The sequence below is a fragment of the Desmodus rotundus genome, chromosome 7 (genome assembly GCF_022682495.2).
Source record: "Desmodus rotundus isolate HL8 chromosome 7, HLdesRot8A.1, whole genome shotgun sequence".
Classification (NCBI taxonomy): Eukaryota; Metazoa; Chordata; class Mammalia; order Chiroptera; family Phyllostomidae; genus Desmodus; species Desmodus rotundus.
In genome coordinates this window covers 20023316-20046367 of record NC_071393.1, presented here as the reverse complement: position 1 = coordinate 20046367, position 23052 = coordinate 20023316, and the positions used below count along the sequence as shown (strand labels likewise).

Here is a 23052-nt window from a genome sequence, read left to right as displayed (position 1 = left end):
ACCACCCTGCAAGTTACTCTTAAACCATGATACAGAAAACTAGAATTCTTCCTCGTCCTCAGCCTCCTGCTAACACTGCCAACCATGCATCAAGGCCTGCTGCACACAGGTCCTATGCCAGGCACAGGGAGCCCAGCAGGAATGTACCGAGGCCCAGTGCCGAGAGGGTCACACACAGCAGTTCCCCCTTCGTGCTAACGGGAGGCTCCCAGGCACTCTGGGGGTGGGAGGGCAGCTGAGGGTCTGGAAGAAACTTCCGTGCAGCCTAGAGCTCCTGAGGGAGGGTCAGCAGGAACAGCTGACCCTGTGCTGTGCCAGCAGCAGCCCGTTAGAGACTGTGCTGAGGGGAAGACTTCATTTCACGGTAGCGGGGGAAATGAAGACTGCTGAGAGCTAGTTTTAATAAGACACGCATGCGGCCCTTTTGATGCAAACAGCAATGTTTCACAGAGCTCTTAAAACCTGAATAAAGGGATGTGTGTCACACCCACAGCTGGTCCTCTGAGCCTCGAGTAGTCTCACCACGCTGCTGCGAGAATGTGCTCACAGCCACTTCTCTTTCTGCTTCCAGAAGTGACCGGGGATTCGCGTCCTTACCATGGGAAGGAGGCTGTGGATTCGAGGCAGGGGCGGGCACGAGGTGGCGACCCCACGCATTTCCACGCAGTGAATGTGGCGCAGCCTGTTCGCTTCAGCAGTAAGTTGCAGACCTGCCCTGCTGGTGACCGAAGCCCCACAGCCCCATGCGGTCCCTGGCTCTCCCGGTGCCCCTTGGCTGTGCAGAGGGCGTGGGGGGGGTGTCTTTTTAAACAGCCCTTCCGGGAGTTCGGGTATCCTCCTCCTTTGCTAAGAGGCTGTACCATGACCCGCCCAAGGCCATCCAGGCCGAGAATGGTGAGGCCTTGAGCCAGGCTGCTTGTTTTCACAAGACAGCGGCCTTTCAGAGCAGGGCCGCAAAGCCCTTCCGTAGATGGAAACAGGCTCCAAGAAACTAGGTACAGCTGGTGGCTGGGAAGGCTCTACCAGTGTTTATAAGCATTTTTTTTTAAGTGACTACTCACGGGTTCCCTATGACAGTAAGATTTTAAAGGAACATAACAAAATTGAGGAAGGTTGGAAGGCAGAAGAACCACAGCCAACAGACATGCGTAGGCATGATGCAGTGCGAGGAACTGACATGACTCGTGATGCTGGGCCTGGGTGCTGGGTGGTCCTGTCACTCCTGACCACACAGATGCTCAGTGCTCCTTGTGGGGAGCTTTGGCATGAATAACTGAGAACTCCGGGGTTCTCACAGGGGCGTAATGCAAACTTGGCGAGTGAGGAGACGGCCCCTGACAGGCCACACCGCCAGTGGGGCAGCCCGTGGAAGCGTGACCCTCAGCCCCGTGCGCTTTCTGTTCATCACGTACTGCTTTCTTCCGGGTGGGTGATGCAGCACCTAGGGAGTACTTCCTCAAAGTTCAACAGGCAAATAAAGATGTCCCCTCTCTCCCTTGCCCCCACTTACTGGCGTCTGTCCCCAGGGGACTTGCTCTGTTCTCATCCCAAGATGTGGGTGAGGAGGGAAAATAGAACCCTGAGACGCGTGGCCTCTGCACACCTCGGTGTCCCCATCTCTAACCCGGAGACAGGATGACACCCACGTGTGGGAGCTGTGGCGGGTTAAACACATCATGGTTGTAGGGACTTAGAAAACATGCAGTAAAAGGCCTGGTGATCCCCTTGATCCCCTTGTACTCTCACCCGGGCCACACGCACCACACGCCTCCCCTTCCCCTGCTCGGTGGTCCTGAGGGCTGGCTCCCGTCTCCCATGAAGGCCTCCCTGTGCGCTCCGTTTCAGGAGAGCAGGCCCTCCCGGCTGTCTGCACAGCAGCTGTGCTGGGGCGGGCCTTATTGGCTCGGGGGCCAGCGGTACCTTTCCTCTCTGGTTATCTCAGTCCCGCTGTTCGTAACTCACACACACGTGCTCTAAATAATCAGAACATGAGCTTTAAGAAGTTTTACTAGTTCCACATGACGTAGCTACATCAAAAAGTTCTATTTTATTAACTGGCTTTGTTTAAAAAATTGTTACCGTTCACCAGTGCACTCATAGTTAGGAGGTAAGTGTCCCACCATTTGAAGGTTACAGATTCTGTAGGACAGGTCGCTGGCCTTATCCTCGGCCAGCGTGTGACGTGGAGCCTTGCCGACCCCGGGGGTGCGTCCGCCTGACGAGATATCGCCCGGCTCATCTAGCAGAGGCTCTGACTTTGACTGACTGCTGGGCTTCCACCCACTGTGGAACCGCCGGGGCCTCGTTTTCTCGTCTGTGGGAGGCAGGAGTTGGTCCCACCATCTCAGTGGCCCTTCCAGCTCTGGTCTCCCGAGCCCCTGTTTTAGCAGAGTGCGGGCCAGCACCCGTGTGGACAGAAAAGGAGAGCTGAGGAGTAGACTCAGGAAGCCAGCGTTGGGGCAGTGAGGGCCATGAGGGCAGTGTGGGCAGGGAGCCTCCGTGCTCACTCCCGCCAGGCCTTGCAGGGAGCTGGTGTAGGCCGTTCTGCCACCTAGTCAGCCAGACTCAATCAGAGAATGAAATCTACTTTAGCAGAAGAACTCGGCAGCCAGTCTTTACTATCAAGTAAACTAAAGACCTTATAGAAGCGGAGGATTCACTGGATACACTCGGACCCTTGCTTACATCTGTATCAGAGAAACAGGCATTCCGCCTAGTGTGTGGTCTCAGAGGCAGAGCTTTTCCTCTTGAGCCTCAGTTTCCCCATTTCTTGAGAGTGATTTCTGAGCAGCATATATAATTTTGTTTTGGAGTGAGGATCCTAATTTTGGGGGTCAACTCCCCTCTGTCCTTCATGTTTCCTAGGGAAGTGCCCGACAGGGTGGCACCACTATGAAGGCACGGCCAGCTGTTACAGGGTCTACCTGAGTGGGGAGAACTACTGGGATGCCGCGCAGACCTGCCAGCGCGTCAACGGCTCCCTCGCCACCTTCTCCACTGACCAGGAGCTGCGTTTCGTCCTGGCTCAGGAATGGGACCAGCCAGAGCGGAGTTTTGCTTGGCAGGACCAGCACAAGTAAGTCCTGGGTGGGGATTGAGGGCCTTGAGGGTCAGGCCACAGCCCACCAAGCACATGGGCTCTTGGTCACTGTGGCAATCCTAAAGCCGAGCCAGCAGCCGGCAAATGCTGGGAGAGCAGCTCCACCCCCTGGAAACAGAGAGATTCGGAGTGTGGAGTGGGCATTGAGATGGGGTGGGAGGTCTTAGGAAGGCAGAGATGGGCTGCCACCTTGTGTCCCCTTGGGCCAGTCCCTTTTGTTGGTCCTCCTCAGTAGGTTCAGGTGCTGCTGCTCACCTACAAGGGGACCCAGCCCACATCAAGAGGGGCTACTCAGTGTGGGCCTTTGTGGGCCCAGTACAGGGGGTTCACAGGTGGGCAGTAGTCCCTGCTGAGAAGATGGGCTATGCCAGGCCCTCTGCTCAGTGCCTTCCGTGGGCTCATTCATTCAGTCCTCCCAGAAACCACAGAGGCCAGTGGGCAAGAAGGCGGAGGCCCAGGTGGGCCAGCACGTGACTGTGGGCTCACACTCACTGAGCTGTGCCTGGGTTCCCACCCAGACAGTCTGACTCCAGAGCCCGGCCCTTGACCCCCAGGCTCTGCAGCACTGAGAAGGACTGCGGGGACTGGCCGACTGCCGGCATCTCCTAGCCCCTGGGTCGTGGGCACAAGTGTGTGAGACACCTGTGGTGTGCAGCTTCCTGCTGCCCCGTCCACACCACTGGGGGCAGGAGTGTGAGTTGCAGGGTCCCAGACCCTGCACTCCCTCCCAGCGACAGCACAGGCTGCCCTGCCACCACAGGAACAAGGTGACCGCACCAGGGGAACACAGCCTTCCTTTTAAGACCAGACCTGGGCTTGGGCTCTGCCATCATAGCCATGACACTGGCAAACTGAGACCGTGCTGTTTTTTCTCTGCAGCTACGAAGTGAGAAAAACAACTCCTAGCTCATAGGGTGGTTGTAAGTTTATGATAAACCGAGAGGGCTCAGCCCCATGAGTGGGGAAGCCCTCTGTCTTCTCAAGGCAGGCATGGGTATGGCAGTAGGCCAAAGGGGCAGTGTGGCACCCTGCCAGGGCTCCCCAGCGGCAGTGGACCTGGGGTGAGGGGCACACACTCAAGTGGCTGTAGCAGTCGCCCAGGTCCGGGCACACCGGGCCCTCAGTGCTCTGGGGTGTGCGCTCTGCAGCAGCTGCAGGCCTGGGTGAGCTGGGCCCGAGCAGGTGACCCAGCAGGAGGCCGTGAGCGAGCTTTCACCCCACTGCAGTGTGTGCTTACAGGGCTTTTGTTTTTGTCGAGATTAATTGACGTGCTGGGAAAGTCACTCCTTCAGAGGGCACCATTGTCTCCCTTCAGTGTACTCACAGAGCTGCGTTCCCAGGGCTCTGTGTCCACCCCGAGTAAGGTTGGCCCTGCCTAGGATGTGAACGCTTTATCAGATCAGTGAATGAGGACGGTCTTGGCAGGAGTCAGTCAAGATAAAATTTTTTCTGACCTGTGAGTTCATTGTTTAGCATTGTAATGTACTTTATTAAAATGAAGTATCAAAAACTTTTAAACCTCGTTGTGATGGGCAGGGGTTAGTACTGTAGCAGTTCAGTACTGTAGTGGTCAATGCAACTATTGAAACGCGCTCGCGCACGGTCAGTGGCCACTTCCCTGCTGCCGTGCTGAGGTGCTCTGCCTTTCTGCCCTCTCGCAGGTTGTGGGTTGGCTACCAGTATGTCATCACCGGCCAGAACCACTCCTTAGAGGGTCACTGGGAGGTGGCAGCATTCAAAGGTAAGCCTTCCTGATTTTTCAGAAGCATTGTTGAGTTTGAAATCAGGGTCTACCATCCCAAATGGGGTATGCTGCTAGGGCCTCCTCTCCTCCCTCCACGCCTTCTCATCAGTGGTGCCTGGCCTGTTGGGGTACCTGGTTCGGCGGACACGGAGAGGAATGGGCCCCACATCACGGGGAGGGCTGTGATGATGGGCAGGCGCCCCAGGGTCAGGACCCTCTTCGGGCTGAGTTCTTTCTGGCCAGATTTCTAGACCAACCAGCCTCCTTTATAGTTGAGGACTTCAATTAGGGCGTAAAAAGGAGCATACAAACTGTGCAGCTGGCATGTGCTAGGGAGGGAAGGACAAGCTTTCTAGGACGAGTGAAGTTCAAAAATCCAAAACTCAGAAGGAAGGCTGTCAGGCAGCTAACGTTAAAATAGAGGACTCTGCTGGGGCCCCAGACGTAGGGCCCTCCCTGTCTCCTCTTGTCCCTCCCACCCTCTCAGACACATCCGGAACCTCCTCTCGTTGCCAGATCGCAGCCACCAGATATGCTGTCCCTCACCTACCTTACTGCGGCCGCCGCCAGCCTGGCCTCCTTGCTGCCGCCCCCCCACCCTCCCCCATCTCCTCACCTGGCTGCCCAAGGGTCCTCTACTCCTCTGTCCCCAGCTGTTCATGACTCCCCTCCCACAAAGGCACTGTCCTCACCAAGGCCTGCAGTGCCCTTTCCCTCTGCTCTCCCCTTCCATCACTCTGATCCCTGGCCCTCCTCTTCAGCCACAGGGATGCCTGCCCTTCCCACAGGTCACCTTTGTTCCCACTGCTGCCCTCCCTGGGCCACTGCTGCCCGGCCCAGGGAGGGCTCATTCCAGTGCAGTACAGGAGGAGGCAGTGTAGCCAGGCCAGCCCTGCCTGGCACCTGGAGCCGCCTGGAGATTGGGTGGAGCCTGCTGTGCCAGGCAGCCTGGACTGCACAGACAGGGATTTCTGGTGAACCCCTGCTTCCCTTAGTGAGTGTGGAATTGTGATGGGCAGGGGTCAGCACCAGGCTTTTCTGAGCCGAAGGCATGTTGCAGGCTGCTGGCAACGACCTGCTGCTCCACCGCACCTTCCTCCCTGGAGGGCGAGTGCTGGGAAAGCCTGGCCTGGATTTTTCCCGACTCCCCCCGGGCTGTCTCTTTCCTTGCCACATCGCTGTAATAAATCTGAGCTGTGCTGTGGCTAGGGCTAGATGCAGTGTCCCTTGATCCCTAGCAAGGCAGTGAGCCTGTGGATGGTGTGAGACCCCCAAGCCAAGCAGCGTCAGGAATGTCACGTGCCCCTCTGCCTACGTTCTCTGCTCTGAGGCTTGCCTTCGCCTCCAGGCTCCAGCTTGCTTTTTGCTGTAGCAGCCCTGACTTTCCGACGTGTATGCTTCACTTACTCTGTTGTTCGGCATCTGTCTCCACCACTTACACCCCTCGCTCAAATGTCAGCTCCACCAGGCAAGCTGTGGCTGCCCAGTGCACCCGGAGTGCCTGTTACAGGTCTGGGCCTTTCCAGTATTTGTTCAGTCCTGAGGGAGAATGACCGGGAGGCTGTGTTCGATTCTTGGGACTTAGAAAAGAGGCTCAGGGGTTCCTGCCCCCCCAACACCCCTGCACCCCAACCTGGGCTGCAAGGTGGTTTCTGATCACCTGACTTCCAGCTTGGAAGGCAGTGGCTAAGTGGATGACAAAGAGGCTCTGTGGAGCTGGGCGTGGGTCCCCGGGAGCCAGCGCTTTCCAGGAGTTCACCGGGCCTGCTGGTGACTCCTGGTGGGTGTCGGAGCCACAGTTCTGCCTGCAGTAATGCATTTGTGGCAGGACAGTGGGCTCCTTCTTGAGTCCTTCTGTAACAGTCGATACTCCGTTGTGAGGGAGAACTTTTCTCTCCCTTCCCCTACTTACTTATGTTCATTTTATCCTATGGACTCACACACTTTCATTACTGTGTTATAACCCATTACTCCCCCTTCGTGTTGTTGCTGTACCTTTAAACATACCCGGCCCAGTACAGTCCTCTGGCTCTCAGCCCAGCGTGGTTTGTTCGTGTGCTCACCTCCCTGGCTCCACAGGAGCACGGCCTCGGTCGGCCCAGTGCCCAAACCTGTGCTCTGTGAAGCTAAGGGAGACTGTGAAGGAACTCTGCTTGGTGGTCCCGTTTGGGAGGGCCTTGGTCCCCACAAAGACTGCCCATGGTTGGGGTGTTGACATTACATTGAAATGGCCCTCCCTTTTGACTACCCCACAGGTTCCTCAAAGGTGTTCCTGCCCCCAGACCCCAAGCTCGCCTCGGCCATGTCTGAAAGTGACAGCGTGCTCTGCGCCCAGCTCCACTGCTTCCACTTCCCCACCCTCCGCCACCATGACCTGCACAGCTGGCATGCCGAGAACTGCTACGAGAAGTCTTCGTTTCTGTGTAAAAGAAGTAAGCCACCCTGACCACGGCTCCTTTAGTGAGCTGTAAGGAACGGTGCTTCTTGTGAGAATGTGGTTTTCTAATTTCTGATCCTTGGTGTTGACCTTGAGTGGGCTTGCCGTTTTGTAGCCGGAAGCAGGCGCACTGTACCTGGCTCACAACTTCCATGACCCAAAAGCCAGACCCTTCCATGTGTCTTCCCCTGGCGTCTGATGCTCTCCTCCGTCCTGGCTGTCAAGGCGCATGGCCACGGGCTCCTAGCAGAGTGCTTCAGTGACCTCTCTTGAACAACCAGTAACAGAGGGCTTTCGGGCTGATCGCGCCAGCTCCTCCGTTGTCACGTTTGTGGGGTGAGTCAGAGCTGGTTCTGCTGGTGACACACACGTTTGTGTGTGTGTGTGTGTGTGTGTGCCATTGCAGGTCAAACGTGTGTCGACATCAAGGACAACGTGGTGGATGAAGGGCTCTACTTCACCCCCAAGGGAGACGACCCGTGTCTGAGCTGCACCTGCCATCGCGGGGAGCCAGAGATGTGCGTGGCTGCCCTCTGCGAACGGCCGCAGGGCTGCCAGCAGTACCGCAAGGACCCCAAGGAGTGCTGCAAGTTCATGTGCCTGGACCCAGGTGAGACCAATGGTAGGTCACAAGTCAGCCTCCCCCTTCGGGGCCAGAGGCTGCATGACCTGTGGCTTCCCCGGTGGCGGGGACTTGTGAGAGCTCACGACACATGGCGTAGCCGCAGTGGCAGCATTTGCATGCACAGCTGTCTCACCAGCTGTGATGGCAAATACTCTGAGCGCGTGTCTCTCTCACAGAACCTGGCCTCCGCCAACGGCTGCCTGCAGGTTAGCTCTCAGGTTACAGGTATCATTCATTCACTAATGAACTTCAGTGGGGCTGTATGTTCCCAAATCAGCTGTTACTGATGTCTTCAGGCCTGTCTTTCTCCTCTCCTTTTAAGACTAAGAGAAAGACTTCCAAACCAACATCCCCATTTGAGTCCTTTCTGTTCTCAGTATGGTGATGTGTGGGCAGTGACAGTTGTCATTGCTTACAGTCATCATCAGTTTTTTCTGTTAGAATCTGTAAGAAAAATAAATAATCAATCATTATCCTCAGTTTCATGATAAAACTCCCCACCAGGTGGCGCTTTGTGGGTGGACACTATGCAGCCATGTGGTCTCTGAGTGACATTCCTTCCACTTCCAAAAAAAGAGCAGCAGGTGGGGCTTCTGCTCTGCAGGACCTTTAGGGCACTTCGGACTTCACACAGGGCACTGGGCGGTTCCCACACCAGTGCAGTTGGCATCTCTGTGAATTCATGGTCTCAGGAGAAATGTAAACCAAAAGCATGAATTTGTTTTCTTTCTTGGCTGCCACAGTACAAGAGTGACGTGGGCAGAGACTGTGGAAGGCCCTGGACTCACAGACTCTGCAGAAAAGCAGCATGGGTGGGGTCCCTGTGGAAGAGGGGCTGGTTCAGTGACAACTGGAGCTGGCACAGGAGGGCCCAGCCAGAACTGCTCCCGAGTGGAGAGTTGTCTGTCCTCGCACAGGAGGAAGGCTGCTGGCAAAAGGGCAGGGCAGTGTCAGAGGCTGCCTAGGACGCAGCAGAAGGGGGTGCCCCCGTCAAAGGTGCACATACGGCTGCAGAGAGGGCAGAGGCCGTGTGTGACCAGGCGTATATTGTACAGGCACGTGTGGCCTGGGGAGCTCTTCCATCTCTGAGAACCCCTGAGCAGGGCCCTCAGGGCATCTGGGCAGGCCCAGAGCTGCTGCAGGCCACTCCCCCCGTGTAGCCAGAGCAGCTCAGCCAGAGTCTTCCCCTGCCCCTTGCTTCAGTCTTGCTTCCGCAGGCTCCTGACAGCCTCCCCAGTCGAGTGCCTTCGCCTGGAAAGTGTCCGCACTGCCCCAAGGGTAGAGATGCTGCCACCACACCAACACTGGGGCCACTGGGACAGTGTCCATTTTAACAAAGCAGGAGTGTCTGCTCTCGCTGTTCTGTCCGGAGTTGTACAGGATATCAAGGGCAGTGCCAGAAAATGGGAGGGCGTCCAGATCAGGAAGGAAGCGAGGAAATGACCTCTCTTGTAGACAACATGATTGTCTGCATAGAAAATCCCAGAGGATCTACAGGAAACTAATAACTTTGGTTAGCAGGGCGTCCAGATACAAGGCTAATACACAAAAACCCACTGTATTTATATATGCAGGATGGGGCAGGTATAGGTTTGCAGTTGTGAGTGTGCAAAACACATATTTTATTCTTGCATTATTATTAATACTTCATACAAACATCTGTAGACCTTTTGTCCTACCCTGTTCTACCTGTCAGCAGTTGGAAATTGAGATTTTAAAAAGACTGTCATTTACAATAGCACCAAAAATCATGAAATACTTTGATATAAATCTTACGAAGTATGTGCACTATCTCTACGCCACAAACAATAAGACACTGGTAACCAAAATTACAGATGTAAATAAGAAGAGAGAGAGATTCCACAGTCTTGCATCGGAAGACTCGGTGTCACTAGGAGGTGAACTCTCCCCAGGTCAGCGTAGGTTCGATGCCGTCCCAACCAAAATGCCAGCATGCTTTTTGTAGGCATTGGCAAGTAGATGCCTTTGCCTTTCCACGTAAATTTAAGAATTAGAGTAGCCAAGCATTTTTTAAAAGATTTTTTTAATTTATTTTAGAGAGAGGGAAGAGGGGGAGAAAGAGAGGGAAAGAAACTTCAATGTGCCAGAGATACATGTTGGTTGCCTCTCGCACGACTCCTACTGGGGACCCCACCTGCAACCCAGGCATGTGCTCTGACTGGGAATCGAACCTGTGACATTTTGGTTGATAGGACTGTGCTTAATCCGCTGAACCATAACAGTAAGGGCAGCCAAACAATTTTTTAAAAAGAACAAGGCTGCCCTGGCTGGTGTGGCTCAGCGGATTCAGAGTGGGCTGCGAACCAAAGGGTTGCCAGTTGATTCCCAGTCAGGATACGCACCTGAGTTGCAGACCAGGTCCCCAGTATGGGGTGCATGAGAGGTAACCACACATTGATATCTCTTTTTCCTTCCCTTCCCCTCTCTAAAAATACATAAATAAAATCTTTAAAAAGCAAAACAAAACAAGGTTGGTTTCACGGTGCCTGGTTTAAAATGACTCTACAGTCGTCGTAGTCGAAGTAGCGTGGTATTCACGAAAGGGTGGACACGTAGATCAGTGGAACAGAACAGAGTGTAGAAGTATTGCCGCACTGACACGGTCGACTCTTCCCTGACAGAGGTACCCAGGCGACACTTTCCGACACGACATCAAATGTATGGCCCTCAGAAGAAAAACTGATAAATTAGACTTCAGTAAAATCGAAAATTTTTATTCTTTGAAAGACATTTAAGGAAATGAAAAGATAAGCCACTAAGGAAAAGTATTTGCAAAATACAAATCAGACAAAGGGTCTGTGTTCAGAGTATATAAAAGAACTCTAAAAGCTCAGTAAGGAGAAAACAGGTTGCCAGTTGGGGGCTTCCTGTCAGTGTGGCAGAGTAAGAAAATGCTGTGCTCTTATCCTCCCACAACTGAATCATAATTACAGATAAACTAGAGTAGCCATTATGGAGAACCGCCTGAGTTAAAGAAGCCATGTCAAGACTGGGAGGGGGGCCAGAGACACTGAATGGACTGTTCCCACAGCCACGTGTGGTGGTTAAAATTGGGATATCTCATCTTTGGAGGTTTTCCCTGAGGAGCAAGGATTCCTGCCCTACACCAGGCTCTCCAGCCCAGGGTTCTAGTGCCGGGAAGAGAAGTCCCCATGACTGCTGCTGTGAAAACCCGTGGGGGTTGTGGCTGAGTGAGGCTGGGAGCTGCTCGAGTCCCTGGCGTTGCTCTGCAGGAGCTTGCACAGACTCACCTTGGCTCTGTGCTCCGAGCTCCAGCACTGGGGCAGGAGTTCAAACAGTGCTGGGGATCCGTGGGGATAAAATGAATGGTTTGGCTTTGGGGCGGGGACTGGAGGGGCAGCTTTCTCCCAGGCAGAAGTGTTGGCAGAGGCTGTTGTTCCTTTACTATGCCCTCCCCACACAGAGCTTGCAGGCTGGTGCCAGTCTGAGTCTCCGTCAACCTGGCCAGCACAGTTTGGCCCACCCTGGTGACCCACTGAGACCCTGCCCTGTCCAGGTTGCAGGCCCACCCACACCATTCCTAGTGGCTTTTGCATACAAATGACCTATCTCAGGTCATTGCTAAAATCTCAAAGACCCCACACATGACAAGCAAAGCAGCTTCTGGTTTCAGCATGCTTCGTGCCTCTTGCTAAGCATCCCCAAGTCCAGCATTAGCAGCATCCAGCCTTAGTTTCCTTCTTAGCCCCTTCCAGGCACCTCTGGGCCCAACACAAGTGGCAGCCATCTGCAGATCATTTTGTGGCTTATGCTGGGTGACCCTGGGCAGGGATACCTTGGCCTGTGCCTCCCAGGAAGCCCCAGAGCCAGCACACCCAGTGGGTAGCTTCAGTCAGAGCGTCACCCAACCACCCAAATGTGTGCGCAAACAACACATTTAAGTGAGTTCTGCTCTGTGGGGTCGGCCCTTGCACTAGTTGTGGCCACTGCTCATGGCCCGGGGATAAATCCATCCCATTGACGTGCCAACAGCCATTAAGGCTCAACTACAGTAGGAGGGTGCATACAGCCCACATGGGGGTGAGGGGGTGTATCGGAAGTGCCTCCACTTGGGTGACCTGGGAAGCTGCACCTCTGGGCCCTACAGCACAACTACTACATGAGGCCACTTTCCCAAGACCGGGAGATGTAGCAGCTCTGCCTACCACACGGAAACAAACACAGAGAGGCTGCCCAAATGGGGAGACAACGAAGCATCTCAAATGAAAGGACAGAGTGAAACTCCAGGAGGAGGACAAACAAAATGGGAGACAACCCATCTACCAGATGCAGGGTTCTGGTGACACTGGTTGTAAGGAGGTGGAACGAACTTAGGCAAAGAGTAGATGAACTTAGTGAGAACTTCAACAAACGTGGAGATAGAAAATATAAGAGTCAGACGGAAAAGCAGAGTATAACAACTGAAATGAGGCATACGTTAGAGGAAACCAGAAGTAGAGTAGATGAAGCAGAGGATCAAATTAGTGATTCAGAAGATAGAAGCAGAAAACGCCTGATCAGAAAAGAAAAAAAAATCCAAAAAAATGGGACTAGTTAAGGATCCTCTGGGACAACTTCGAGTGCACCACATCCGCCGCATCGTGGGGGTGCCAGAAGAGAGAGAGAGCGAGGGATTCAAACCTGCTTGAAAAAATAACGTCAGAAGACCTCCCTCCCCTGGTGGCGGAGGTGCAGAGTCCCAAACGAGATGCACCCAAAGCGGCTCCCACCAAGACACATCATAATTAACATGCCAAAGGTTAAAGACAAAAACAACATTTTTGATTGATTTTAGAGAAAAATCAGCTCATTCCCTGGTGTGTATGGACAGCACTCTAACCAGCTGCTACCTGGCCAGGCCTCAGAGAGAAAATACTAAAAGCAGCAAGAGAAAAACAGTGATTTACAAGGAATTTCCCTTAAGATGTTCAGCTGTTTCTCAACAGAAACTTTGCAGGCCAGAAGGAATTGGCGTGGAATACTCAAAGTGATGAAAAGCAAGAACCTACAGCCAAGATTACTCTACCTAGCAAAGCTCCTTTAGAATCAAAGGACAGATAAAGAGCTTCCCAGACAAGAAAAAGGTGAAGGAGTCCATCACCACCAAAACAGTGTTACAAGAAATGTCTTCTTGAAGGAGGGGGAAAAGATAAAAAATAGGAATAAAAAAATGGCAATAAATACATGTCTATCAACAATTACTTTAAATGCAAATGGGTTGAATGCTCTAATCAAAAGATACAGTCGCTGACTGGAAAAGAAAATAAGACCCTTACATATGCGGTCTCTGAGAGTCATTTCAGACAGAAAGACACACGTTCAAAGTAAAGAGGTGGAAAAGATACTTTGTAAAAATGGAACTGAAAAAAAAGCTAGGGTAGCCATACTTATACCAGACAAAATAGACTTTAAAACAAGAGACAAAGAAGGTAGCAGTTCCACTTCTTGGCATTTATTGAGAGAAACCAAAAATACTACATTGAAAAGACATGTGCACCCATGCCTTTATTCCAGCATTATTTACAACAGCCAAGGTTCGGCCTCCGTGTCCGTCATGGACGAGTGGATAGAGAGGTGGCGCATACACACGATGGGTATGACTCAGCCGTAAAAAGAAGGAAGAAATCTTGCATCTGCAACAGCGTGGATGGACCCAGGGGATATTGTGCTGACTGAAATAAGTCACACAGAGAAAGACCAGTGCCACATGGTCTCATTTGTATGTAGAATCTAAAAAAGAAAATAGCAAGCGGAACAGATGAACTCGTAGATACAGAGAAGATTTTGATGTTTGCCAGATGGGAGGGGCTGGGGAAAGGGTAAGAAGGTGAGGGGGCTAAAAACAGAGCAGCGGTTACAGGACAGTCATGGGGAATGTGAAGTGCTGCACAGGGAACGTGGTCAATAGTATTATAAAATCCGTGTGGTGTCAGGTGGGGACTAGACTGATCAGGTGATCCCTGAGTTACATAAATGTCTAATCACCGGGTTGTACACCTGGAACTAATATAATGTACGTCAACAAGTTGAAAAATAAATATTTCAAAAAAGAAAACAACCTACCCTCTTAAAAAATGGGCAAAATGTTTAAAGTGACACCTCACCAAAGAAAATGCAAGTCGGCAGCCAAGCACCTGAAAGGGCGTTCAGCAGAGGTCACTGGTGAAGCAGCGAGCCCACGCTGGGCTCCACGGCGAACGGGCAGGCGAACTGCGTGTCAGCGCCTCTCTCCCAGGGCTCTCCCCTCCTGTTGTTGGGTGCCCCGCTGCGCAACAGCCTGTAGCAGAGCACATGTTAGGGTCCAGGACACAAGATTCCTCCTAAGCTTCTGCCCCATCTGCGCTCTCCAGCAGAGATTTGGTGAGCAGAGATCACCAAGTTCAATGACACTGTGGAGCTCTTCACATCTAGCCTGGGAGCACTGGGGGTGACTCAGACATCAGACCGGCCATCAGGCCTGGTGGACTTAGGGGTGCCTTTAGTTCCAACAGCATCTATCCTAGCAGGACGTGTCCTCTAGGTGTGGATTCGAGAGCTTCGTGGAAGGACCAGTCATGTCATGGGTCTCAGGGACCCCTGGGCTGGCCTCTGGCTCCTTGGAAAGTGCTCTCTTTGTGTCTGACCACATGTGGCTTGGTTCTAGGACGTGCCTCTTCCCGGTGACCACTGTAGAAAGATGATCAAGCATCTTGACCATGTCCTTGGGTTTGTTTTAGGACTAATGAGTTAGTTATTGCAAAGGGGCAGGTACGTGAGGTACCTCACTGAGCTAGCTGCCAATTAACAAGACATGTCAGCAGCCCCCAGGCTGATGGACTTCCTCCCGGGGCAGGGCCGAAATGTTCCCTTGAAACTGGAAGAGGATTAAAGGCCTCACAAAACGCAGGTGATTGGTGAGAGGATGTACCCTTTCCATGTGCTCATTTCCAAGGTGTTGTCACCAATAAATGCAGCTTCGGAGGAAGCTCTCTGGTCCTGGGAGTGCAGGGCAGGGGTGAGCTCTGGCCACCTGCGTTGACACAGAGCAGACTGGGCCGGCAAGAGCGGCAGGAGGGCCCTGAGAGCCTGGCCTCTCGCACGTGGGGCCTGTGTTGGCTGTGAAGTGTGGTTGGGGACCTGCCCATGTGGCTGTCACAGAGGTGAGACTTGATAGTCCTCAGCCCTTCCATGCATGCAGAGGTTTCCTGCTTCCAAGGGCTCCGGGTCACTTCTCCCCGCAATGCCTCCTGCCTCTGCCCTCTGTCTGTGGAGACGGGTATCCCCAGGACCCCTTCCTGGCTCTCACATCTAGACACCTGGCCAGCACAAGTGACTCGGTGCTAGTGGCCCATCTCACCTAGGTGAAAGGACCTGGCCGTGGCTCTCACATCTAGACACCTGGCCAGCACAAGTTCTCTTCCTTCACGCCTCGTCCTTGAGCATCATGGCTCAGCAGCTTCACGGTGAGCACCTGCGAAACCCCACTGAGTGACAGGGCAAGGCAAGGTGTCTCCACCTCGGTGCTGTTGACATTTGGGGCCAAACACTGTGCTGTGGGGCTGGCTTGTGCACAGCAGGGTGTTGAGCGCGTCCCTGGCCTCTACCTGCCAGATACCAGTAGGACCTCCTCACACACCTTTCCCCCCGACCCCCGCCTCCCAGTGATGGTCAAAAGTGTCTCTAGATATCGCTAAATGTCCCAGGGGGAGAAGGGTTCAGAGTTGCTGGTCCTGGAACATGGCTTCCTTGCCCACCAGGCTTCCTGGACATTTGCATGCAGCAGGTATCAGAGAGCTGCTGCTCTTGAAGGAAGGTGTTTGGTCACCCAACACAGATGAGCCGGGGGAGGCCAGGCCCCCTCTCTGACACCTGCAGCAGGCGGAGGAGCTCGTCGCCCATGTCACATTAGAAAATGTTTCCTGGCCCATGATCTGCTGCTCTTCGTGCTGCTACCGCAGTGTTCTTGATCTTCAGCTCTTTTGTCTCCGCTGGGATGAGAGTGCGTCAGGCAGTGGGTTGCCTTGTCCTCAATGCTGTGGTGGGGGCCGTGCCTTCTCACAGCACGAAGCACCTGAAGCAGCTTCTTCTCTAACAGATGGGAATAGCCTGTTCGACTCCATGGCCAGCGGGATGCGCCTCATTGTGAGCTGCATCTCCTCCTTCCTCATCCTGTCCCTGCTGCTTTTCATGGTCCACCGGCTACGCCAGAGGCGCCGGGAGCGCATCGAGTCCCTGATTGGAGCAAACCGTGAGTGCCCCAGCCCCTGCTGTGATGGTCACAGTGCAGGCCTGCCCAAGGCTGTGTCCCCAGGGGCGATGGGGACACAGGAAGCAGGAAGGGGCAGGGAGGAAGGGGAGGACATAAGAGAGGGTGCCAAAAGGCATCCCTGTCCCACCCACCCACCTGCTCCTGGGCTGAGGGCACACCTGGGGCACTAGAGGAGCTCTTTGCAGGACCCGAAATCAGAGGCCATGGGCACGTGGAGAAAGGGCGTACCTCCAGTGCCAGCCGACTCCAGGCTCCTGCCAGGAGAGGGAGTAGCAGTTGCCTGTGGCCATAGGCACCTTAGTGCATGTCAGCCCCCTTGGTCCAATTTGCCTGCAGTGACTTAAGGCCCCAGAAGAACTTCTGAAATCACCCTGTGTCTCAGTGAGCCAGCCTAGGCTCTCCAGTCCTGTGTGGGGCAGGAGGCAGGAGAGAGTTCAGAATCGAGGTGGCGAGAATGCTGAGTGACCTCACCAGCTTCAGTTAGGGGCCTTGGCGCCTCCCAGGGAGCCCAGGTCAGGTCTGACATCCCCACATCCATGTGGCCAACAGTTTTCCTGAGACCTTCCTAAGTTCTCACTGAGCTGCAGGGTGGGCAGAACCCCAAGGCAGTCATGGATTAGACACCCAGAAACATGTCAGAGGCGGAAGGGTGTGGCGAGGGCTGGAGCACAGCAGGCAAGACCTGTTGCATTCAGGTGACGGTCAGGGAGGTGCCGACGGGAGGGGCCTGGGCAAGTTCAAGGCTCTCATGTGGGCAGCTAGGCACAGAAGTGCTACAGTCAGGATGCCTGCACCCTGGGCCTGGGGGAAGTAGGCATCGAGTGACATGACCCTGTTGCTTGTTTCTGGCTTCCGTTGCCCAGTGCACCACTTCAACCTTGGCCGGAGGATCCCCGGCTTTGATTACGGCCCAGACGGGTTCGGCACAGGCCTCACGCCGCTACACCTTTCTGATGATGGAGAAGGCGGGACTTTCCACTTCCACGACCCTCCACCCCCCTACACTGCGTACAAGTACCCAGACATTGACCAGCCTGATGATCCACCGCCACCCTATGAGGCCTCCATCAACCCCGACAGCGTGTTCTACGACCCTGCAGGTGCTTCCCCCACAGGGAGAGGGGCAGCCTGCCACCAGCCACCTGGCCTGCAGGGCCTGAGGCCCTGGGGTCCTCCCAGGTGCACAGGGCTGTGGACCCCACCTCTTCCGGCCTTCTGTTGCTATCTCTGGTTTTCGCCTTAAAGCGAACTGCCACCTCTTGGTGAACAGGCTCTTCCCAGGATTGCGTGTGCAGGTGACCGCTGACAGTGGTCACACTGCCCCTTGCATCCTTCCCGGGAACACCTATTAGTAAACAGCCCTCAGACACCCAGTCCTGGCTCTGGAGAGCTGGAGACCAGGCGTCAGCCCCCTGGGGGCAGGGCTGGCCCAGAGCCAAGTGTGGGGCTGTAAAGACGCTTGTGCACACGTGGTGAGCTGAAGAGATACCACGTGACAGCCCTCGTGTCCTGAGGAAGCTTTGTGACACAGGAAGAAAACACTGGCTCTGTGATGTTGGGACACTTACTGAGCCTGCTCCCCCCAGGGCTGCGCAGCAAAGAAGGAATTGCAGGTGCCTTGCCCATTGCCTAGCTTGTCCCTGTCCCGGTGTGCAGTGCAGATGTCCCACCCTTTCCGTGTCTGCCACTCCCTGTAAAACACACACACACACCCCGCCGTACGTCGCAGGCGGTGTCCTGCCCCAGGCCAGCTGGCTCTTGGCGCGCCCACGCGGCACAGCAGCATGGCGTTGTGAGGCCAGCTCTGCTGGGGTCTTCGTCCTGTTTGTTCATTTGGCCAGCTGGTACCGCCCCTGGAGGGTGTGGGCAGGAGAAATTTGGATTTCACTCCAGCCCTCAGGTCATTGTCACCATCTGCCGTCAAGGGGACCAGGGTAGAACAAGCTTCCTGCCGGGGATGCTGCTGGGGGCGCAGGCGCTCCACAGACCAGAGGAGCAAATGGTCCCCTGGCAGGACAGCTGGGGCCATGGGGGGTGGCCAGGAGAGGGGCATATAAAGGGCCCCACGCCCTGAGTTCAAGGAGAGCCTATGATGCCAAGGAGTAGGCTCTCCCAGGCAAGTAGGCTGCCTACTCTGGGCCCTTATCCCCATATTCCCACTGGCTGACTCCCGAATGTCACGTGAGCCCTGATTCAACCCCTGCTGAGTCTGAGATGATTTTCTCACCCCTGCGTTCCTTTTCCGGACTCTTCCGAAGTGTGTGCCCCCCACCACACACCAGCTGTCCCCTGCACCTTGCACCGAGACAGCCTGCATCTGCGATGAGGGAGAGGGGTGGGCACAGCAGAACCGCAGCCTCGGTGGGACCATTCAGGCGAGAGAAGCGACCCCCAGCCTGTTTCCCTGCCCTCTTCCCTCGTGCCACCCCCGTCCCCCGCTGACACACCTGTCTCCTCCTGCAGATGACGATGCCTTCGAGCCCACAGAGGCCAGCCCGCCAACCCCAGGGGATGGTGACAGCGAAGGGGCATCGCCCCGGCGCCTGGAGCAGCCTCTGCCCACCACAGGGGTCTCTCTGGCAGACCTGGAAGACTCAGCTGACAGCAGCAGCAGCACCCTGCTCATGCCTCCTGACCCTGCCCAGAGCGGGACCCCCCCGGCCACAGAGACGCTGCCAGGAGGTGGCAGCCACAGCCGCAGTTCCCTCAACACCGTGGTGTAGAGGGTGCCCAGCCCACGACCCTGAGCGGCCTGGAGCACCCGTCTGCTGTCAGGAAAACTGGTCCCTAGGGGGACTTGAAGGGCCCTGTGTGAGCCTGGACTCAGCCACACTCCTGCACCCCTCGGGGGTGTGCGAGTGCGCTCAGAGACTGCGCCAGCCTCCTGAGGGAGCAGGCGCCTGTGCCGCATCTCCTTGAGGGCTTCAGAACATGCGTAGCTTTGGGTCACTGTCTTTTTCTTTTTAAATGACAGAAGAATGACAAAATTTGTTCACACCACATGTTTCAGAAGTAGGGAACAAAAAGGCACTGCGGACCTGGGCAGGGGCCAGACTGCCCTGGGCTTTGGTGGGCTTGCTCCCTGCAGCACGTCGTCCAGAGGGCCTGCCACCCAGCCACTGCGCCCCAGTGCTGCCGCTGTGGTGTGCCTCACTGGCCACTGCTCAGGAAGGCACTTCGGGGCACCCGTGCGTGGGAGCTGTCGGGGCTGTCTGGGCAGGTGGCCCTGGAGGTGCTACGGTGGCTGCGCTGGGGGTGGTCCCCCCCACAGGTCGAGCTTGAATATCGAGGCTGACCCTGCCCGGCCTGGCGGCTGGCCTGGGACTCTGATTCCAAGACCCTAAGAAGGAGAGCATGGAAGGAGGCTGAATTCTCCACTCTGTCTTTCCAGCTGGGCTCTGCAAAGCCCAGTCCTGTGCCAGAAAGCCCCACCCCTAGTCCTTTGGATTTCTCCCCAACATCGCTGTGCATGGCCCCCCAGGAGGCGGCTCTGGGTCTAGGCTGAGGCCATTAGCCTTGCATGAGCGTCCTGGCCCTGGGTCCTCCGCTGGGTCTTGGGGCTAAGCCAGCTCCTCTCTGTTACCCTCTGGAGCCCTCCTCCTGTTAAATTTGCCCCTGGGCCTGGCCTGCCCCCACCCCACTTTTTAGTGCCATAAAGGGTTGTTTCTTTGGGGGAGTGACTGACATTAAAGTCCTGGCCTGTGTCCACCTCCTGAAAGTCCACTTCTTGCATGCCACCGCCACTGCTAGACCCCAGTGCCCGGTGGCTGTATGCCACCTTCCTGTCCTCAGCAGCAGAGGGTGCTGGGTGCCCTGCTCAGGGGCCTTTCGACTGAGGGACCCTGTTGCCTACTCCTGGGCAGTGGTCTCATCTCCTGACACCAGGCTTTTCGCATTTCTGAGGTTTGGAGATTAAGCGGGTTCTGTGCGATTTTTCAGCACATCCATATCTTTTCTATGTTGAATGTCTAGGTCTTTTGTGTGTGTGCGTGTGTCTGTGTGTGTACATGTGTGTCCAAGTGTTTGCAGCTGGCGGTGGTACATGGGAACTCAGTCCTCCATTTCCCAGGCCACCCGTGGCCACATGGGCAGCACTGGGGCTGGGCCTGTGCCTCTTCTGAGAGTGCAGAGCCCTGCTCCTGGTGGCCCTTCCAGCCTTTCCAGACCAGCGTGCAGCACAGGAGAGCCGACTCACGGGGACTGCTGCTGTGGTGGTGGACCTTGGAGGCACAGTTCAGCCCCGGGCACATTCTCACACCTCAGGTGGAAGGCCCATTTTGTTCTTCCAGTATGGAATGAGATTCTTGAGTTGTCCCACAGGCCGGCCAGAGGTGTGAGTTTTGTCACTGAACTCCCTGTCCTTGGGCTCAGCCTGTAGGAGGTAGATGGCATCCTGGGCACATGTGCCCCATGCCAGCTGCTGAAAACAAAACAGGAAGTATGTGGTGCCGTCAGCATGTGCTGGGTGCAGGGCAGCTGCGTCCCAGAACAGCATTTGCAGGCCCTGGTGCTGGGTGAGGATCCTGAGTGGGCCTTCTTTGAAGCAACCACCCCAGTGGAGCCCCACAGGATCTGGCCCCCAAGCACAGGCCCCCACTGTGTGCGAGGCAAGGTAGCTGGTACTAGATACGTGGAACTGGGGAGCTTCCTTTGCAGACTGAAGGACTACTGGGGACAGGCATGGAGAAGGTACTAAGGAGAAGGTGGCCTGAAGCAGGCCATGGGGGCTGCAGAGGGTGTCCAGCCCACTGGCATCCTTGGGCTGGGCAGAAGGCTACCTGCTGCCCGTGTCCCCAGGAGCGGAGCTCTGCTGGAAGGCAGTTGTGAGGGCTTCCAGGGGAACCCCGTGGGCCACCCAGCTGTCCTTGGCCTTCTGTCTAGTCGCACCCTTTGTGAGATCTGATTGTGTTCCACAGTCCAACTCTGGCTGTGACTTGTGTCCCTGGGAGAGGCAGGTTTTCTGCCCCGTGCACACTGGGCCTCCAGAGGGACAGGCCAAGGTCTTGGGAGGGGCCCCCTCCCCCAGGACCTGACCTGCCTGGTGGAAGTGAGGGTCGAATCTGTACATTGTCTCAATGCCTGTTTTTTATGTTTTCCTTTCACTAAGGGTTTTTAGTTTGGGTTTCTTTTTGGTTGGGTTGGCACTAATCCTTAAGATGCTGTGAGAACTATTTCATCCAAATGCCAAATAAATTTGTGTTCTGGAAGAGGAGTCAGTCAGTCCTTGGCATGGCCTGTGTTGGGGGTGGGAGGCTCTGGTGAAGATGGGTGGGAGGGGTGGGCGTGGGCCACCTGTGGAAGCTAGGGCCAGGTTTGGGGCTCTGAGACCCCTCTGTCCCTTTTTTTCCTCAGGTAGTGGTCCTTTCAATAGTTTTCCCAGTACGTGATGTGGGACACCCAGGGGACTCAACCTCGGGCAGGTCCTGGTGCTCACCTTCCTGACCCAGCCTCCTGGCCAGCATGCTGCAAGCCAGGATGGGGGAAGGATCAGGGTTAGGAAAGGAACCAGTGGGTCCCTTGGTGGGCATAGGAGCTTCCAGGAGGTGGCTCCTCCTTCCTGGACACATCGGTGGGGTGGCGGTCTGTCCTGGGCACGCTGGGCGCTGTCAGCACCGTGGACAGCTCCGCACTGCTGGGTTAGGCAGCCTCCGTTTCCCCTGTGGGAGGAGCCCCACCCTCAGGCCTGGAAAGGGGTCGGGTCATGCTCGCACTGGAGGGCACCCTGGCGCCCGGTGTGCAGCTCTTCCTAGACAATGTCGCCTTCTCTCGGGGCCACACCAAGAGTAAAAGAAAGTAGTGGAAGAGAGTACCAGAACCCCACCTTCCAGGAGACCGAACTGAGGCTTGGGCTGTGCTTCCCACGGACATGTTGGGTGGGGTGGCCCTCGGGAGGGGGCTGTGTAAAGAGCTCCATAGCACACCAGGTCCGCAGGGGAAGCCAGTAGGAGGGCGTCTGGTCGTGGGGTGTCTCACCCCCACAGTGAAGAAGAGAGATCCTCCTACGCTCTCCCCATTCAAGCTCCTCAAGGACACGAGGACCCAAGGTGCCTTCCCCCTTGAATTTCTGTCCTTGGTGGTGGCCGTGCTACATCATTCCTGGTCCCCAGCCACTGCTGTTTTCCTCATCTCTACATGGGCATCTTTATAGCTCCCACTCCTAGGACAGTTACTTGTTGGGGGTGGGGGAGTCTGTAAAGCTTTAGCTCCGGGAAATGCTGGCGATCATTGCTGGCACGTGGCCCTTGTGAGCCCAGAGCTCCTTTTTCCCTGCTGTTGCCCCTGCCTGGGCACCACCCCCTCTGACCCACTGCAAGAGCCCACAGAATGTAGCCATGCTCCTGGCCCACCTGGCTAATAAACACACAGCCGCCTGACCGTGCCCTGAGCTAGGCCCCTGGCTCACGGAGAATTTTCTTCACTGCAGCAGCCTCTAGCGGGGCACAGGGTCTGGGCCTTGTCCAGCACTACCCCTTGTCTGGCCCCAGACCCTTTCGCTCGGAGCTCTCCTGGGCCTGGGACTCCACCCGTGGCTCTGGCAGGGACCCTAGAATTCAGACTGGACCTTGTTCCTGCAATAAACAATACACATAGTGACCTTGGCTTCGTGTGGCTGGAGACAGGAGTGTGGGGGTGGGGGTGAGAACACACTGCCTCTCCCACAGAACTGGGGTTCTTCAACCCACTGAGGCCTTAGTGTGCCTATTCGTACAAGGGGGAGACCCCTGAGTGACCCTCCACCGCTACCCCGCCACAGCCGGTCTCAGAGCCCCCAGATCTGTCTCAGAGGAAGAAGTTGCCCCCACTCCCAACCTTCACGTTCTGTCTGAATCCTCTGGGCAGATGAAGGAAAAAAGTACCACCTGCTAAAGCCTAAGGT

At 55.5% G+C, this 23052-nt stretch overlaps 1 protein-coding gene across 4 annotated transcripts in view; it reads left to right on the top strand.

The window, feature by feature from the left end:
* DGCR2 (DiGeorge syndrome critical region gene 2) overlaps positions 1 to 21382 on the top strand; it is a 60457-nt gene extending 39075 nt beyond the window's left edge. For 2 of the 4 annotated variants that reach the window (XM_053927775.1, XM_053927773.1), the window contains 8 exons: positions 572 to 697; positions 2866 to 3076; positions 4762 to 4841; positions 7100 to 7276; positions 7688 to 7891; positions 16002 to 16154; positions 17039 to 17275; positions 18639 to 21382. In XM_053927775.1, the coding sequence (XP_053783750.1) occupies positions 572 to 697; positions 2866 to 3076; positions 4762 to 4841; positions 7100 to 7276; positions 7688 to 7891; positions 16002 to 16154; positions 17039 to 17275; positions 18639 to 18898 (1448 nt within the window). In that variant the 3' untranslated portion in view covers positions 18899 to 21382. Of the gene's footprint in view, positions 1 to 571; positions 698 to 2865; positions 3077 to 4761; positions 4842 to 7099; positions 7277 to 7687; positions 7904 to 16001; positions 16155 to 17038; positions 17276 to 18638 lie in introns of all 4 variants that reach the window. The other 2 variants (XM_053927772.1, XM_053927774.1) reach the window with 2 other exon arrangements.
* The last annotated feature ends 1670 nt before the right edge of the window (positions 21383 to 23052 follow it).